The sequence below is a fragment of the Salvelinus fontinalis genome, chromosome 23 (assembly GCF_029448725.1).
Source record: "Salvelinus fontinalis isolate EN_2023a chromosome 23, ASM2944872v1, whole genome shotgun sequence".
Lineage (NCBI taxonomy): Eukaryota > Metazoa > Chordata > Actinopteri > Salmoniformes > Salmonidae > Salvelinus > Salvelinus fontinalis.
In genome coordinates this window covers 42,298,970-42,319,010 of record NC_074687.1, presented here as the reverse complement: position 1 = coordinate 42,319,010, position 20,041 = coordinate 42,298,970, and the positions used below count along the sequence as shown (strand labels likewise).

Genomic DNA, 20,041 nt, shown 5'->3' with positions numbered 1-20,041 from the left:
CCCCACCTGTTTTGAGCCGCACTTGTTTAGCTACAAAACCAAATGTAAAAAAATATTTGCCAGTAGATTGTCGACTTGATTCATGATGATGACTGCTAGCTTGCTTGCTAAGATTTTGAAAGTATGGTGTTGACATCAGTCCAATCAAAGCTACTGTAGATATAACGGGATTTGACACAATTTTATCTGTGGCCAATGACCTTGAGCCTTCTTGGATGGGCACTTCTAATGTAGCACCAAAGGGGCTTGAATTTAGATTTTTGCCTGTTTTGCATGTTATTTTGGCATCAAAACAATGTAAAAAAATGTTTTATCATTGAGTTAATAAAGCTGCTTACAAACATGGTCTCTTTTGGCTTTCTTCAGTAAGGCAGCTCCAAAATGCAAGTGTTTCAGCCTAGCTCAGTGCTTTCTGTGGTGGTGGGGCAGCCAGCGGAAAATACGGAGCACAGGAGTTGGTAATGTTCTCTAGTTACGCTGTGATTGGCTCAGTGTTCTGTCACTCATGGGGACACTACGTCACAGCAAAATCTACGGGGAGAGCTCGAAAATTCAAGCCCCATTTTGAGCAGTCATCCAACTCGGAATTCCAAGTCAGGAACTCGGGCCTCTTTCTAGAGCTCCGACCTGGAGATCACTAACGCCATGATTCAACCTTGTTTTTTTTCCGGAGTTCCCAGTTGTCTTGAAAGCACCATAAGTCCAGAGAATGCCAGACTTTGATGACAACATTTGATGATAAAATTTGCCCATGAAAGGACCGCCGTGCCACTGTTCAAGTGAGCATAGCACAAGAAGATGAGTCCAAAAATGTATTGTATGCTGCTGCAGAAATGATGTAATATGCCGGGGAGATATGTATACTGTAGCTAAGAAAGTAATACTAAGTGTATGTTGCCTAGTAAGGTGTTAGTAGCCCATGTGCCTCACCCAAATAATTTGGTCCCTTTTCCCCTCATAATTTAGCATACTGTTCTGATTTGGTGGTGCACATGTAGCCTATAGCCTGTTTTAGAGAAATGTCATCATCAAATATTGTAAGTGCTTTCATTGTCTGCTTAAAGCCCCCTTTTATTTATGCTATGGTTCTGACTTGGTGTACAGGGAGAATACTGTAAGAACGGCCCATGTTCTTAATTCTGTACCTGTACATTTCAAAAGTGAACAAATAGTTATTTATATTGACTATGTCCGTCCTAGCTCGGTCATTAATGCCTCAATCGAAATTAACGATTGCCTCTTATCCACTCGTCGTCCCCTTATACGTCCCCTGTACATCTCAATTGTCAATAGAAACCACATTTGTTTAAGCGAGTCAGCCATATCAGCTATGTTTTTTTTAAAATGGCATTAAATGAGGTTGAATGAACTGTTTGCTGTTAGCACGGTGTAGCAGTGGTAAGGTGTTGGGACTGCTTTATGTAGACCCTAACAGTTTGTGGGCACCGCTTGTCACCGTTATAGTCTAATTAATGTATTGTTTAGTGTTGTGTTGTGTAGTAGCTTTGTTGGCATGCATCTAAAAACATGTTTGGGAGTTTGCCCCACCAAGATGTACATGCTAAAATCGCCACTGAAGTGCACGGAGATTCCAATAACAATTAATGCCTAATTCAACACTCCATGTGTAAAATCTGTCCAATGTTTAAATATTGCAAACGGGCTACTGCGTAGATTTCTCAAAGCCTCGTCTACGCATTCAAGTGACGTCGGCCACTTTTGTGAGAACCCTAAAAACGACATTGTGTCACACGCGACCAAGGCTCCTCCTTTGGGAGGAGCGCAAGGAGGGTAGGCTATTTAGGTGCATTCGAATCCTCAGGTTACTAAAGTTATTCAGACGCGAGGAGATAACCCACATCACTGCGTTGCCACGATGTCTACTTTTTACGAGGTCGAAGTGAGTTTACCATTTCAGTCATTATTTTAAAGTATTGTAATTGTATCTATAGCTTTAATATAGACATAGGTTCTATAACACATTGTTCTATATAATAAACGAGGCTATGTTTATCAATTTACTATTCTGTATAATTCGACGCAATTTTGGTATGTATTTTATTTTCTCTAAGTAATTTATCAATGTTTCTCATAACACAAATATAGCCTTATAATAGGCCTAAACTATTCCGTCATAACTAACTTAGTTTTAAGTATGTTCACAAATAGCCAATTATTTTTAATAGACTTATTGTAAACGATTATAATCTTACACTTTGTTTTTTCTTTTTTGCAGCACATATTTTTTGACAACACCAGCTATGAAGATTCAGGGGATTTTGACTTGGATTTGGTTTTCGAGGAGCCGTGCAACAGAGTCGGTGGTGATGATTTTCAAAGGATCTTCTTACCGACAGTTTATGGAATAATCTTTCTGCTTGGAATCGTCGGAAATGGACTGGTAGTAACAGTGATGGGCTACCAGAAAAAGGTCAAAACGATGACTGATAAATACAGGCTCCATCTTTCTGTGGCTGACCTCCTACTTGTCTTCACGCTACCTTTCTGGGCGGTGGATGCGGCCAGCAGTTGGTACTTTGGTGGCTTCCTCTGTACCACTGTGCATGTGATCTACACCATCAACCTGTATAGCAGTGTTCTGATTCTGGCTTTCATCAGCGTGGACAGGTACCTGGCAGTGGTGCATGCCACCAACAGCCAAACCACCAGGAAGAGGAAGCTCCTTGCAGACAGATGGATCTATGTGGCGGTATGGCTACCTGCTGCTGTTCTCACTGTGCCTGACATAGTGTTTGCCACAGCTCTGGATAGAGGCTCCAGAACCATCTGCCATCGCATCTACCCCCAGAAGACTAGCTTCTATTGGATGGCTGCATTCCGTTTCCAGCACATTCTGGTGGGCTTTGTCCTGCCTGGTTTGGTCATCCTCACCTGCTACTGCATCATCATTGCCAAGCTGTCCCAGGGTGCCAAGGGTCAAGTGTTGAAGAGGAAGGCTCTCAAGACCACCGTAATCCTCATCATGTGCTTCTTCAGCTGCTGGCTGCCGTACTGTGTGGGGATCTTTCTGGACACCCTAATGTTGCTCAATGTGATCTCCCATAGCTGTGCCCTGGAGCAGAGTCTGCAGACCTGGATCTTAATCACAGAGGCTCTGGCATACTTTCATTGCTGTCTCAACCCCATCCTTTATGCTTTCCTGGGCGTTAAGTTCAAGAAATCTGCCCGGAATGCACTGACTGTCAGCAGTAGGTCAAGTCATAAAGTACTGACTAAAAAAAGAGGACCCATTTCATCTGTATCCACTGAATCTGAGTCTTCAAGTGTCTTGTGCAGTTAAAAGTCACCATCTTTTGACTATTAAATCTCAGGTTGAAACTAAGCTTTCTTTTTCAGGGACAAACTACATTTTGTACAGTTTTGACACCTTTGTAAAAAAAAAAAGAAAAAAAAAGACGCTCTTTCTATTTGTAGTTGCCACTTACATTTTTTTGTTCTTCTTGTCAAGAAAATAATTTTATGTACAAAGAAGATTTAATCTACAGGCAGAGCCTGATGTCCATTGACTGGTCAACTGTATATATCAATCCTGCTACAGACGCAATTCCTTGCGGACTATCATAGAAGATACATTGTTCTAACATACCATACTACTTCATGTCTGCTTAGGGATACTATTTGTTCGTTTAAAATATCTGTAGATAGTTGTTTGCCTTTTTTCTGTTTGCACTTAACTTGTGTGATTAGAAGTTATTATTTATTGCTGTCGCTCACACTGAACGTTTTGTATCATTATTTCCTATTTTGTTATAAGTGTTTGTATCATTTCAATGTCAATGCTATTTTGTTCAAGTGTTCTAAAATAAAATGTTGATAAATTACATGTAATGACCATGGTGTTCATTGCTTCTCAACCTTTTCTCTCTAAATGAGTGACTAATGTCCCCCGGGGGCCTTGTCTGACTGAGGAGGACGACTGACCAGAGAGTCTTGTAATTGCAAGAACATCTGTGCACTTTTATATCCTAAGCAGCCACGGCACTACAAAAGCTCTGAGGTCGGGTCAGAAGGATGAGCACCCATATGGCTGGTTCTGGAGTAAGAAAATAATGTATGTTTAGTTTAGGTAGACAAACTGCACCCCTCCCCCAATAATGTAGTGGCTATGTAATGATCCAGTGTGTTTCAACTTAATTATAACATTTTAAAGCAATCTATCTGCATCAGTACACAAATAGAGATGCTGACTGCCCAATGTCATCGTTCCAATCCAATATTGGTGATAATAATACAATAGGGAACACATGATTTCCATTTCATGGACTTTTTAAAAAGATGTACAGCAGGGGCGGTCAACTGTTATTTAAGAAGGTCCGGTCACACATTCCCTAGGTGGCAAAAGGTCCGGGTGGATATTGTCATTTATCGGCTTAGTAACAAACACCCATCTCACAATGCATGTATCCCGAAAATGTTAACACCCCTCTTGTAGGCGGAGGTAGCATTTTGCAGTTTTAGAGCTCATTTCCTGAAATTCTACACATTTGTCTTGGGGCAGAGAAAATGTGCCATTTTATAAGCTAATTTCCTGCAATTCCACACACTTTGCAATTTCTTATGTGTGTTCATATGATACCTGAGTGACTCCACAAAAAATCAATGGGTGCCCCCATGGGGTCAAGGCCCCAGGGCATTTAATCTGGTCTGATAACTACAAGATTTAGATAGCTAGCTAGGTAAATTAGTCTAACCAGCTAACATGGGCTAGTTTATCAACAGGACATTTCTGACAGGTTATAAATATCTCTCTGTCTTTCAGTGAATGACATGACAAGTGGAAAACTACTCATGCACTACCAACTTTTGACATTGCACCTTGTGGCTGCACCTTGTGGCTTCTACTATTACAAATCAAATACTGTATAACAATTTCTTTTTTGTGGCCCGGGGTCGGTATTGAGCCCGTTCTGGGTCCAGATCCGGTCCGTGGTCCACTTGTTGAGTATGGCTCATGTACAGTATGTAGGCCTATGGATAGTGAAACAGAAAAAAGAAGCAGACAGACTCATTAATTGATAGTAAGCCATTGGTAAATGTGAACAGTGAATGTATCCATTTGAAATGATGAAAGGCTGATGATCAAGTTGGAGACTGGAGGAAGCCAACAACAATGGATGCTGTAGTAAATTAAGATGTTGAATGGGATTCACTGCATTGTTGTGGTTACAGTCATTGCACCAGGGTCCAACTAGGAGGCATTACCATGACTTTACCTTTAAAAAAGGTGTAAATCACCCCATAAGTTTATGGTTATTTTTTAGTCTAGGTTCTCACAGTCTACTCACAATAAAACAGGATGAAATAAGAAGTGCTTTTCCTGCCGGAAATGTATTGGAATGGTCCACCTATTAGCATAAGAGCTAATTGTTCCACTCAGCTGAGGGAGAACTGGGCCATTCAAACTCCATTGAGTTCAGCTGGGCTCACCACTTCTGCTTCTTAACTGCCACTTGGAAACCTCTATATGAGATTATATAGAACTGATCAAAGACTAATGTTTATACTCCATCTGAAGGTCAATGTTTTTGATATGGCATCAGAGATGTATTATATTGAAATGATGCGGAAATTATTTGTTTAGTACGACAGAAGCACAATTCAGTTGAACGCAATCATCATAATCATCATTATCCTCTAATTTAGACTGAATCATTTAGATCCATCTTGTTTATCACGCATACCAATGGTTTCAAACTCAAAAGGCATGTGTTTTCAGGAAGAAAATGGTCAACACATTGAGTCAAAAATGTTCTGTGATGATTCACTGGTTTGGATAGGATGTTTTTTCATTTCAAGAGGTTAAAGGCTAAAGCTGTTGACATGCACAGGAAATTGTTTCTAACCTGGGTTCATTAGCAATGTGCATTCAACTGTTTAGAGGTTCTGATCGACAGAGATATAAAGATCACATCTATTACAATATTTGACTCAGCTAACTGAGCTAAGATTACATTTATGGGAGATGAAGCATAGGGTAATAGAGATGTCCTTTATATTAACCTGATGGAAGTGTTATTAGTTGGGGGTTAAAGTAAAACAAACAGACAGGGTTCCTCTGGGACAGTAACCTATTATTAACGGTTACATTGTTTTGGTTGGGAAGTGACCAGCAGGAAGACTGTTTCCTGCATCAGGAGCTCCTGTGGCCAACAGCCTGTGAAAATACTTACCCCCCCCCCCCTCCCCGGACTGTATTCAACCCTCCCAATGGACCACTAGATGCCTTTAAGAGCAGGGTGCCAAAGTCATTTAGTCGCAAAGGCCATTCATGTAAAATAAAATGTCCACGTGGCAACACACTGGAGATTTAGTTTGACCAATACAAGGGAACAAATGGAATAGTCCCAAAAGTGCAAACTCCTCCAAAAATCTAAACGCATTTCAAAAGCGTACACGGTTTTGAAAACATTTTGACATTACCTGTAAATTCAGGTATTTTCTATGTATTATTATTTCCTCAACTTCATGTTTGCTTGTTTTAATTCATCGCTAAAACCCCTAAAAGTAATTATGAAGTAGTTAGACCCTAAATGAAGTCCTTGATATTATATAGCTTTATACAGTTGAAGTCGGAAGTTTACATACACCTTAGCCAAATACATTTAAACTCAGTTTTTCACAATTCCTGACATTCAATCCTAGTAAAAATTCCCTGTCTTAAATACGTTAGGATCACCACTTTATTTTAAGAATGTGAAATGTCAGATCAATAGCAGAGAGAATGATTTATTCGCTTTTATTTCTTTCATCACATTCCCAGTGGGTCAGAAGTTTACATACACTCAATTGGTATTTGGTACCAATGCCTTTAAATTGTTTAACTTGGGTCAAACATTTCGGGTAGCCTTCCACACACTTCCCACAATAAGTTGGGTGAATTTTGGCCCATTCCTCCTGACAGAGCTGGTGTAACTGGGTCAGGTTTGTAGGCCTCCTTGCTCACACACGCTTTTTCAGTTCTGCCCACACATTTTCTATAGGAATGAGGTCAGGGCTTTGTGATGGTCACTCAAATACCTTGACTTCGTTGTCCTTAAGCTATTTTGCCACAACTTTGGAAGTATGCTTGGGGTCATTGTCTATTTGGAAGACCCATTTGCGACCAAGCTTTAACTTCCTGACTGATGTCTTCAGATGTTGATTCCCATATTTGCACATAATTGTCCTCCTCATGATGCCATCCGTTTTGTGAAGTGCACCAGTCCCTCCTGCAGCAAAGCACCCCCACAACATGATGCTGCTTTTCCAACAGACTTGAAGGAGTTCCCATATATGCTGAGCACTTGTTGGCTGCTTTTCCTTCACTCTGCGGTCCAACTCATCCCAAAACATCTCAATTGGGTTGATGTCAGGTGATTGTGGAGGCCAGGTCATCTGATGCAGCACTCCATCACTCTCCTTCTTGGTCAAATAGCACTTACACAGCCTTGAGGTGTGTTGGGCCATTGTCCTGTTAAAGAACAAATGACTGTCCCACTAAGCGCAAACCAAATGGGATGGTGTATTTCTGCAGAATGCTGTGGTAGCCATGCTGGTTAAGTGGGCCTTGAATAAAAAAAAAAAAAAATCACAGACAGTGTCAACAGCAAAACACCCCCACACCTCCTCCTCCATGCCTTACGGTGGGAACCACACATGTGGAAATCATCCGTTCACCTACTCTGCGTCTCACAAAGACACAGCGGTTGGAGCCAAAAATTTCAAATTTGGACTCATCAGACCAAAGGACAGATTTCCACCGGTCTAATGTCCATTGCTGGTGTTTCTTGGCCCAAGCAAGTGTCTTCTTCTTATTGGTGTCCTTTAGTAGTGGTTTCTTTGCAGCAATTCGACCATGGAGGCCTGATTTACGCAGTCTCTGTTACTTGCACTCTGTGAAGCATTTATTTGGGCTGCAATTTCTGAGGCTTGTAACTCTAATGAACTTATCCTCTGCAGCAGAGGTAACTCTGGGTCTTCCTTTCCTGTGGCGGACCTCATGAGAGCCAGTTTCATCAGATCGCTTGATGGTTTTTGCGACTGCACTTTAGGAAACATTCAAAGTTCTTGCCATTTTCCGGATTGACTGATCTTCATGTCTTAAAGTAATGATGGACTGTCATTTCTCTTTGCTTATTTGAGCTGTTCTTGCCATAATATGGACGTGGTGTTTTACCAAATAGGGCTCTCTTCTCTATACCACCCTTACCTTGTCACAACACAACTGATTGGCTCAAATGCATGAAGAAGGAAATAAATTCCACACATTTACTTTTAACAAGGCACACCTGTTAATTGAAAAGCATTCCAGGTGACTACCTCATGAAGCTGGTTGAGAGAATGCCAATAGTCGTCATAGTTGTCATCAAGACAAATGGTGGCTACTTTGAATAATCAACTTTTTTAAACACTTTTTTTTTTACTACATGATTCCATATATGTTATTTCATAGTTTGGATGTCTTCACTATTATTCTGCAATGTAGAAAATAATAATAATAAAGAAAAACCCTTGAATGAGTAGGCGTGTCAAAACTTTTGACTGGTACTGTATATTTTTTACCTTTATTTAACCACGCAAGTTAGTTAAGAACAAATTCTTATTTAAAATGACAGCCTAGGAACTGCCTTATTCAGGGGCAGAACGACAGATTTTTACCTTGTCAGCTCTAGGATTCAATCTAGCAACCTTTCGGTTACTGGCCCAACCACTAGGCTACCTGCCGCCCCAAATATATTATATATACAGTGTATAATTATAAACTGGGTGGTTTGATCCCTAAATGCTGATTGGCTGACAGCCGTGGTATATCAGACCGCATGCCACGGGTATGGCAAAACATTTATTTTTACTGCTCTAATTACGTTGGTAACAAGTTTATAATAGCAATAAGGCACCTCAGGGGTTTGTAGTATATTGCCAATATACCATGGCTATGGGCTGTATCCAGGCACTCCACTTTGCGTCGTGCATAAGAACAGCCCCCAGCCATGGTATGTTGATCAAATACCACTCCCCCTCATGCCTTAATGCTTAAATATTACATTTACATTATTGGAGTGTAAGCAAAACATCCATATCTTGCATGATCTTACACACACAGAGACACATACAAAGCTCTCCCTCCATTTGGCAAATCTGACCATAATTCTATTCTCCTGATTCCTGCTTACAAGCTAAACTAAAGCAGGAAGTACCAGTGACTCGCTCAATACGGAAGTGGTCAGATGACGCAGATGCTAAGCTACAGGACTATTTTGCTAGCACAGAATGGAATATGTTCCGGGGTTTATCCGATGGCATTGAGGAGTATACCACATCAGTCACCAGCTTCGTCAATAAGTGCATTGAGGAAGTCATCCACACAGTGACTGTACGTACATATCCCAACCAGAAGCCATGAATTACAGGCAACAACCGCACTGAGCTAAAGGCTAGAGCTGCCGCTTTCAAGGAGCTGGACACTCGTATAAGAAATCACGCTATGCCCAGAGCGTCAATACAGGACTAAGATTTAATCCTACTACACCGGCTCTGACACTCGTTGGATGTGGCAGGGCTTGCAAACTATTACAGATTACGAAGGGAAGCCCAGCTGCGAGCTGCCCAGTGACACAAGCCTACCAGATGAGCTTCGAGGCAAGCAACACTGAAGCATGCATGAGAGCACCAGCAGTTTCAGACGACTGTGTGATCCCGCTCTCCATAGCCGATGTAAGTAAGAACTTTAAACAGGTCAACGTTCATAAGGGCGCAGGACCAGACGGATTACCAGGGCGTGTACTCAGAGCATGCTCTGACCAACTGGCAAGTGTCTACACTGACATTTTCAACTTCTCCCTGACCGAATCTGTAATACCTACATGTTTCAGGCAGAGCACCATAGTCCCTGTGTCCAAGAACGCCAAGGTAACCTGCCTAAATGACTACCGACCCGTAGCACACCTCATCTGTAGCCCTGAAGTGCTTTAAAAGGCTGGTCATGGCTCACAACACCATCATCCCATTAACACTAAACCCACTCCAATTTGCATACCGCTCCAATCGATTCACTGATGACGCAATCTCTATTGCACTCCACACTGTTCTTTCCCACCTGGATAAAAGGAACACCTACGTGAGAACACTTCCCTCTGCAACTGGATCCTGGACTTCCTGACCGGCCACCCGCAGGTGGTAAGGGTAGTCAACAACACATCTACCACGCTGATCCTCAACACAGGAGCCCCTCCTATAATCCCTGTTCACCCACAATTGCATGACCAAGCACGACCCCAACACCATTAATAAGTTTGCCGACGAGACAATGTTGGTAGGCCTGATCACCGACAACAATGAGACAGCCTATAGGGAGGTCAGAGACTGGTAGTGTGGTGCCAGGAAAAACAACCTCTCCCTCAATGTGAACAAGACAAATGAGCTGTTCGTGGACTACAGGAAAAGGAGGAACGAGCACGCCCTCATTCACATTGACAGGGCTGTAGTGGAGCGGGTCGAGAACTTCAAGTTACTTGGTGTCCACATTACCAACAAACTATCATGGTCCAAACACACCAAGACAGTTGTGAAGAGGGCACGACAACACTTATTCCCCCTCAAGAGACTGAAAAGATTTGGCATGGGTCCTCAGATCCTCAAAAAGTTCTACAGCTGCACCATTGAGAGCATCCTGACTGGTTGCATCACCACCTGGTATTGCAACTGGTCGGCATCCGACCTCAAAGCACTACAGAGGGTAGTGCGTATGGCCCAGTACATCACTGGGGCCAAGCTTCCTGCCATCCAGAACTTCTATACCAGGCAGTGTCAGAGGAAGGCCCTAAAAATTGTTAAAAGACTCCAGCCACCCAATATAATACAGACGGTTCTCTCTGCTACTGCATGGCAAGCGGTACCAGAGCACCAAGTCTAGGTCCAAAAAACTCCTTAACAGCTTCTACCCCCAAGCCATAAGAATGCTGAGCAGTTAATCAAATGGCTACCCGGACTATTTACATTGACCCCCTTTTTTTATGCTGCTGCTACTCAATGTTTATTATCTATGCATAGTCATTTTACCCCTACCTACATGTACATAGTACCTCAGTTACCTCAACTAACCGATACCCCCACATTGACTCAGTACCCCCTGTATATAGCCTCCTTATTGTTATTTTATAGTGTTACATTTTTAACTTGGATTTATTTACCCCCTGTATTTAGCCTCGTTAATGTTATTTTAAGCTCATATTTTCTTACTCTGCATTGTTGGTTAAGGGCTTGTAAGTAAGCACTTCACGGTAAGGTCTACTACACCTGTTGTATTCAGTGCATATGACAAATACAACTTGATTTGAAATATGACAGGATGAGATTTCCACAGCTCTGGCGGAACAATTGTTCTTTGACCTAGTTTCATGCCGGATTGAGAAAAAAAAAATTCTGTGCATCAGAGAAATAGGCCCGTCTTCTACCACCTATGAATGCTCTCTGAACAGCTGACTGTCTCAGAAGTAACTGTCAAGAAACGTTTGATATCAACCATCTCAAAAGAATAATAACTGTCATGACTAAAGATGGAGTCCAAGGGTAAGAGAAATGTTTTCTCGTGACTCAGAATGTTTTAAACGCGAAAGTTAGATACTGTAACGTTAGCTGGCTAGCTAAAGCCGGTTGTATTTGCAGATGATTGCATCAGCAATTTAATATATCAGTTTTCCATGAAGATAGTAAACTAATTTGCTAGCTAGCCAGTTTAAAACAGAAAATGTCACGAATAGCAGCTACAGCCGTGAAGTCCACGCTTCTTTCTGCTAGCTTCTACAGCTAAAGTTTGACAGCTAGCTAACTTGCTAGTGTCGTAACAGTAGCAAGCTAACCACCATGCATGCCAATGCTCTCTGACGGTGCCATCATGCTCAATAATACATGCCACTTAATTTAGCTGGCTAACAGCTGCTTTTCATGCGTGCTGTACCTAGTAGTTAGTTAGGTAGCTAGCTTGCTAGTTAAAACAAAGCCTTGATTTAGTGGTTGAACTTTCGTTTAGCAATTTGCATTCCTCCGTACTCAAAATTAAATTACGTAAATAGTTAACTACCAGTATATCGTATAAAACCTATTTGTGAGAAAGGTAGTTAGCATGACATGTGCCATTCATTATTGAGTGTGGTTGTAAAGGCTCTGCAAAAGGGAAAGTGTCATAACGTGTACATCCATACACATTCCCCCAGTTGTTTGACCAGTGGCAGTTTTCTGCTCGGGTCAGAGTGCACAACCATGTCATAAAGTTCAGTGTTTTCCTTAAAACAGCTTGGCAAGTGTAGGGGAAGCATTACAATTGATTTTGGGACAGAAATAAACTGACAAGTCTAGATCACTGTTTGACAGCCAGTGCTGAACATTGTATAGTATACATTAACGCTTGTCCACTTGCCGAGGCAAGTAAAACAAATTGTCAATCGAGCAGATTATAGATTTAAATTGCCCGACTGGACAATTAAAACAATTTGGATCAAAGTTACCTCTGGATGCGGTGTGTTGTGCACTGGCCTCCCAATCTCTGCAGAGCGCATCACAGTATAATTATTTTAGGCCTGCGTTGACAGGCACGAGCGGTCTTTCAATCATGCAAGATGCGTTTTTGAGATCAGAGCCACCGTGAGTTATTTTCCCAGTTATAGCTGTAAAAGTCAGGGTGTTTGGCAGGTGATGCAGTGTGAGTGGGTTTTTGCCAGAGGCGAGAGAGACCTAGCAGCAGATAAAATAATGATATACAATAGACTAACAAGATAACCAGCCAAACTACACAATGTGTTTTGAATTGGCTATCTCGCTAGTTAACTATTTACGTATTGGCATGTATTGATGGCATGTCCTAAATATAACTTTCCCACCCGGCACTCGTGTACAACCGCAAATGGCCGCCACACAGTTGATATGGGTGCAGAGTTTGAAACCAATGCTGAGTACTCCGGTTGTAAAACTTCTCAAGTGTTCAAAATTGGGTGTTGAAATAATTCTGACACCGTTAGAAAGCTGGGATTCTCGTCTATTCAATACTGGCCATATAATTCTAAAAACGTAAAAAAATAGCTTCATTGACAGGTAACTCCTATGTTGCCAAGCTCTCCCCTGAAAACAGAAACGTGTCTGAGTTAGCTACCTTGCTTTGAAGTCGCCCACCTTAGCCATTTGATCCCTGGTAATTGACTGAGGGAATTATTTTATAAAGACAAAAAAAACAGCTGCTCAGCAGTCACTTGATAAGCTGACTGTGTTTGAGCAGGGTTGGATCAAAAGCCTATCAGTGCAGTATTTTACTTTGGGGGGGGTTTAGTGGCTTTCTCAAGGCAACAAAGGCAGGAGATATAATACATGGGATCAGAGACCAGCAGCCTTCCATTGTCAATACTAGTGATAATAATGCTTTTTATCTTTTGAAGTGGTTCCTTGCATTATGCAACACAATTTTCAAGCACTGTTTTGGCCCATGGTGTTACAGATGTTTTTTCACTTGTAAGTGACTTGAAGTTTTGGACAAGTAAAAAATCTGTCCTATTTGTCCTAAGGACAAGTGCCAATTTTCTTTTGCTGTCAAGCCCTGCTGTGTTCACAGCAGGTGAAGCCCAAGACTGATTTTACATGAGGGCAGGGGGGTGTCCAGCAAGACGCAACATTTTGGAATGTTCATATAGAAATATGCTACAGTATAACAAACATGCCTGAATAAGGAATCACGTCTGCTCTATTTAGGGGCTCCCGAGTGGCGCAGCACTGCATCTCAGTGCTAGATGCGTCACGACAGACCCTGGTTCGATTCCACGCTGTATCACAACCAGCCGTGATTGTGAGTCCCATAGGGCGGTGCATAATTGTTCCAGTGTTGTTCGGTTTAGGGTTTGGCCAGGGTAGGCCGTCATTGTAAATAAGAATTTGACTTGCCTAGTTAAATAAAAGGTAAAAAAAATAAAAAAAATAAAATATATATATATATATATATATATAAATTGCAGGAATATATCTGTAACGCTTTTGTAACTGAACGTGGCCCAGGTGTCATGGGGGCAGCAGTTGTCCCAAAAAGTGTAGACAGAAATGTTAAACTAAGCCTAAATATGATGAAAATTTGAAATTAGTAGGGTGCATAATCAGTCAGTTCATGTCCGATCTTACTTTCACTTATTCAACACATCAAGTCTTCCTTTGTTTTCTGTAAAATAACCCATAGTCTATCCATGATGGCACATGTTGAAGTAGTCACAGTGACTCTCTGAGTCTTTCATTTGGAGGAATATGGGCTTATTCTCACTGAATCGAGTTATCAGGAAGAAATTTCTATTTACATAATATGTACATACACTTAGAAGGTTCGGTTGACTTTCTTGCTTAGCAACTCAAAAGTACCGTAAATGTCACAATAGCCAGCCACTAGCCAGGAGGCTACGCATGGGAATAGGGTTGCACATTTTGGGGAATATTCAGAGGTGGAAACTTTCCGTGGGAATATATGGGAATTAATGGAAATATATGCAAATTAATATGACTACCATTTAAATGTAGATGTTTTTTGCATTGGATATATTTACCATATATGGAGACAGAAACATAAACATTTTACCTTATCATAAGTAGACGTATTTGCAAATTATTAAATCCTTCCAATAGAATTTTTTAAATAAAAATTGTTACGAAATTAACTTTAATTAAAAGAGTTGACTCTTCACATGGGATGATTTCACTGAACAACAAAAGAAAGGGAATATTGAATGATCCATCCATGATCCATCCTTGACTCTGAGGCCTCATCTTCACTGTTACTTTCCAACCTGGCAGAGGATGGCTCGTTGTCAGGCTCAAAAAGCCTCACATTTGCCTTGTATTGGTCAGCCTGTTGCGTGCTTTGGTGTGTGTGTGTGTTCCCAAACAAGGACCAGTTGCGCTCTGAGGCGGCTGATGTTGGTGGGATTTGGAGGATCAATCAATCAATCAATCAATTTTATTTTATATAGCCCTTCGTACATCAGATAATATCTCGAAGTGCTGTACAGAAACCCAGCCTAAAACCCCAAACAGCTAGAATGCAGGTGTAGAAGCACGGTGGCTAGGAAAAACTCCCTAGAAAGGCCAAAACCTAGGAAGAAACCTAGAGAGGAACCAGGCTATGAGGGGTGGCCAGTCCTCTTCTGGCTGTGCCGGGTGGAGATTATAACAGAACTATGCCAAGATGTTCAAAAATGTTCATAAGTGAAAAGCATGGTCAAATAATAATCATGAATAATTTTCAGTTGGCTTTTCATAGCTGATCATTAAGAGTTGAAAAACAACAGGTCTGGGACAGGTAGGGGTTCCATAACCGCAGGCAGAAGAGTTGAAACTGGAATAGCAGCAAGGCCAGGCGGACTGGGGGCAGCAAGGAGTCACCACGGCCGGTAGTCCCGACGTATGGTCCTAGGGCTCAGGTCCTCCGAGAGAAAGAGAGAAGGAGAAAATTAGAGAGAGCCAAGATTTTCAAAATGTTCATAAATGACAAGCATGGTCAAATAATAATCAGGAATAAATCTCAGTTGGCTTTTCATAGCCGATCATTAAGAGTTGAAAACAGCAGGTCTGGGACAGGTAGGGGTTTCGTAACCGCAGGCAGAAACAGTTGAAACTGGAATAGCAGCAAGGCCGGGCGGACTGGGGACAGCAAGGTGTCAGCATGCCCGGTAGTCCTGACGTATGGTCCTAGGGCTCAGGTTCTCAGAGAGAAAGAGAGAACGAGAGAATTAGAGAGAGCATACTTAAATTCACACAGGACACTGGATAAGACAGGAGAAGTACTCCAGGTATAACCAACTGACCCTAGCCCCCCGACACATAAACTACTGCAGCATAAATACTGGAGGCTGAGACAGGAGCGGTCAGGAGACACTGTGGCCCCATCCGAAGAAACCCCCGGACAGGGCCAAACAGGAAGGATATAACCCCACCCACTCTGCCAAAGCACAGCCCCCACACCACTAGAGGGATATCCTCAACCACCAACTTACAATCCTGAGACAAGGCCGAGTATAGCCCACAAAGATCTCCACCACAGCACAACCAAGGGGGGGCGCCAACCCAGACAGGAAGTTCACGTCAGTAACTCAACCCACTCAAGTGACGCACCCCTCCTAGGGACGGCATGAAAGAGCACCAGCAAGCCAGTGACTCAGCCCCAGTAACAGGGTTAGAGGCCGAGAATCCCAGTGGAGAGAGGGGAACCGGCCCTGGAGAGACAGCAAGGGCGGTTCGTTGCTCCAGAGCCTTTCCGTTCACCTTCACACTCCTGGGCCAGACTACACTCAATCATATGACCTACTGAAGAGATAAGTCTTCAGTAAAGACTTAAAGGTTGAGACCGAGTCTGCGTCTCTCACATGGGTAGGCAGACTGTTCCATAAAAATGGAGATCTATAGGAGAAAGCCCTGCCTCCAGCTGTTTGCTTAGAAATTTTAGGGACAATTAGGAGGCCTGCGTCTTGTGACCGTAGCGTACGTGTAGGTATGTACGGCAGGACCAACTTGGAAAGATAGGTAGGAGCAAGCCCATGTAACGCTTTATAGGTTAACAGTAAAACCTTGAAATCAGCCCTTGCCTTAACAGGAAGCCAGTGTAGGGAAGCTAGCACTGGAGTAATATGATCAAATTTCTTGGTTCTAGTCAGGATTCTAGCAGCCGTATTTAGCACAAACTGAAGTTTATTTAGTGCTTTATCCGGGTAGCCGGAAAGTAGAGCATTGCAGTAGTCTAACCTAGAAGTAACAAATGCATGGATTAATTTTTCTGCATCATTTTTGGACAGAAAATTTCTGATTTTTGCAATGTTACGTAGATGGAAAAAAGCTGTCCTTGAAACAGTCTTGATATGTTCGTCAAAAGAGAGATCAGGGTCAAGAGTAACGCCGAGGTCCTTCACAGTTTTATTTGAGACGACTTTACAACCATCAAGATGAATTGTCAGATTTAACAGAAGATCTCTTTGTTTCTTGGGACCTAGAACAAGCATCTCTGTTTTGTCCGAGTTTAAAAGTAGAACGTTTTCAGCCATCCACTTCCTTATGTCTGAAACACAGGCTTCTAGCGAGGGCAATTTTGGGGCTTCACCATGTTTCATTGAAATGTACAGCTGTGCGTCATCCGCATAGCAGTGAAAGTTAACATTATGTTTTCGAATAACATCCCCAAGAGGTAAAATATATAGTGAAAACAATAGTGGTCCTAAAACGGAACCTTGAGGAACACCGAAATGTACAGTTGATTTGTCAGAGGACAGACCATTCACAGAGACAAACTGATATCTTTCCGACAGGTAAGATCTAAACCAGGCCAGAACTTGTCCGTGTAGACCAATTTGGGTTTCCAGTCTCTCCAAAAGAATGTGGTGATCGATGGTGTCAAAGGCAGCACTAAGGTCTAGTAGCACGAGGACAGATGCAGAGCCTCGGTCTGACGCCATTAAAAGGTAATTTACCACCTTCACAAGTGCAGTCTCAGTGCTATGATGGGGTCTAAAACCAGACTGAAGCACTTCGTATACATTGTTTGTCTTCAGAAAGGCAGTGAGTTGCTGCGCAACAGCTTTTTCTAAAATTTTTGAGAGGAATGGAAGATTCGATATAGGCCGATAGTTTTTTATATTTTCCGGGTCAAGGTTTGGCTTTTTCAAGAGAGGCTTTATCACTGCCACTTTTAGTGAGTTTGGTACACATCCGGTGGATAGAGAGCTGTTTATTATGTTCAACATAGGAGGGCTAAGCACAGGAAGCAGCTCCTTCAGCAGTTTAGTAGGAATAGGATCCAGTATGCAGCTTGAAGGTTTAGAGGCCATGATTATTTTCATCATTGTGTCAAGAGATATAGTACTAAAACACTTAAGTGTCTCTCCCGATCCCAGGCCCTCGCAGAGCTGTGCAGATCCAGGACAGCTAAGCCCTGGAGGAATACGCAGATTCAATGAGGAGTCCGTAATTTGCTTTCTAATGGTCATGATCTTTTCCTCAAGGAAGTTCATGAATTTATTACTGCTGAAGTGAAAGCCATCCTCTCTTGGGGAATGCTGATTTTTAGTTAGCTTTGCAACAGTATCAAAAGAAATTTTGGATTGTTCTTATTTTCCTCGATTAAGTTGGAAAAGTAGGATGATCGAGCAGCAGTGAGGGCTCTTCGGTACTGCACGGTACTGTCTTTCCAAGCTAGTCGGAAGACTTCCAGTTTTGTGTGGCGCCATTTCCGTTCCAATTTCCTGGAAGCTTGCTTCAAAGCTCGGGTGTTTTCTGTATACCAGGGAGCTAGTTTCTTATGACCAATTTTTTCCGTTTTTAGGGGTGCAACTGCATCTAGGGTATTGCACAAGGTTAAATTGAGTTCCTCAGTTAAGTGGTTAACTGATTTTTGTCCTCTGACGTCCTTTGGTAGGCAGAAGGAGTCTGGAAGGGCATCAAGGAATCTTTGTGTTGTCTGAGAATTTATAGCACGACTTTTGATGCTCCTTGGTTGGGGTCTGAGCAGATTATTTGTTGCGATTGCAAACGTAATAAAATGGTGGTCCGATAGTCCAGGATTATGTGGAAAAACATTAAGATCTACAACATTTATTCCATGGGACAAAACTAGGTCCAGAGTATGACTGTGGCAGTGAGTAGGTCCAGAGACATGTTGGACAAACCCCACTGAGTCGATGATGGCTCCGAAAGACTTTTGGAGTGGGTCTGTGGACATCTCCATGTGAATATTAAAATCACCAAAAATTAGAATATGATCTGCTATGACTACAAGGTCTGATAGGAATTCAGGAAACTCAGAGAGGAACGCTGTATATGGCCCAGGAGGCCTGTAAACAGTAGCTATAAAAAGTGATTGAGTAGGCTGCATAGATTTCATGACTAGAAGCTCAAAAGACGAAAACGCCATTTTTTTTTTTGTAAATTGAAATTTGCTATCATAGATGTTAGCAACACCTCCGCCTTTGCGGGATGCACGGGGGATATGGTCACTAGTGTAACCAGGAGGTGAGGCCTCATTTAACACAGTAAATTCATCAGGCTTAAGCCATGTTTCAGTCAGGCCAATCACATCAAGATTATGATCAGTGATTAGTTCATTGACTATGACTGCCTTTGAAGTGAGGGATCTAACATTAAGTAACCCTATTTTGAGATGTGAGGTATCACGATCTCTTTCAATAATGGCAGGAATGGAGGAGGTCTTTATCCTAATAAGATTGCTAAGGCGAACACCGCCATGTTTAGTTTTGCCCAACCTAGGTCGAGGCACAGACACAGTCTCAATGGGTATGGCTGAGCTGACTACACTGACTGTGCTATTGGCAGACTCCACTAAGCTGGCAGGTTGGCTAACAGCCTGCTGCCTGGCCTGCACCCTATTTCATTGTGGGGCTAAAGGAGTTAGAGCCCTATCTATGTTGGTAGATAAGATGAGAGCACCCCTCCAGGTAGGATGGAGTCCGTCACTCCTTAGCAGGTCAGGCTTGGTCCTGTTTGTGGGTGAGTCCCAGAAAGAGGGCCAATTATCTACAAATTCTATCTTTTGGGAGGGGCAGAAAACAGTTTTCAACCAGCGATTGAGTGCTGAGACTCTGCTGTAGAGCTCGTCACTCCCCCTAACTGGGAGGGGGCCAGAGACAATTACTCGATGCCGACACATCTTTCTAGCTGATTTACACGCTGAAGCTATGTTGCACTTGGTGACCTCTGACTGTTTCATCCTAACATCGTTGGTGCCGACGTGGATAACAATATCTCTATACTCTCTACACTCGCCAGATTTAGCTTTAGCCAGCACCATCTTAAGATTAGCCTTAACGTCGGTAGCCCTGCCCCCTGGTAAACAGTGTATGATCGCTGGGTGATTCGTTTTAAGTCTAATACTGCGGGTAATGGAGTCGCCAATGACTAGGGTTTTCAATTTGTCAGAGCTAACGGTGGGAGCCTTCGGCGTCTCAGACCCCGTAACGGGAGGAGTAGAGACAAGAGAAGACTCAGACTCCGACTCGCTACATAATGGGGAAAACCGGTT

The 20,041-nt window shown here is 42.4% G+C and overlaps 2 protein-coding genes across 2 annotated transcripts in view; both read left to right on the top strand.

Annotated features, from left to right (window-relative positions):
- Positions 1-1,816: 1,816 nt before the first annotated feature.
- LOC129821356 (C-X-C chemokine receptor type 4-like) lies at positions 1,817-3,844 on the top strand. Its single transcript, XM_055878956.1, has 2 exons — positions 1,817-1,900; positions 2,237-3,844. Exons 1-2 carry the CDS (start codon positions 1,877-1,879, stop codon positions 3,299-3,301), a joined length of 1,089 nt encoding a protein of 362 aa, XP_055734931.1. The 5' UTR covers positions 1,817-1,876; the 3' UTR covers positions 3,302-3,844.
- Positions 3,845-11,415: 7,571 nt separating this feature from the next.
- dars1 (aspartyl-tRNA synthetase 1) overlaps positions 11,416-20,041 on the top strand; it is a 39,685-nt gene continuing 31,059 nt past the window's right edge. Inside the window, exon 1 of the mRNA XM_055878952.1 lies at positions 11,416-11,568. Coding sequence (XP_055734927.1) covers positions 11,546-11,568 — 23 coding nt within the window. The 5' untranslated portion in view covers positions 11,416-11,545. The remainder of the gene's footprint in view (positions 11,569-20,041) is intronic.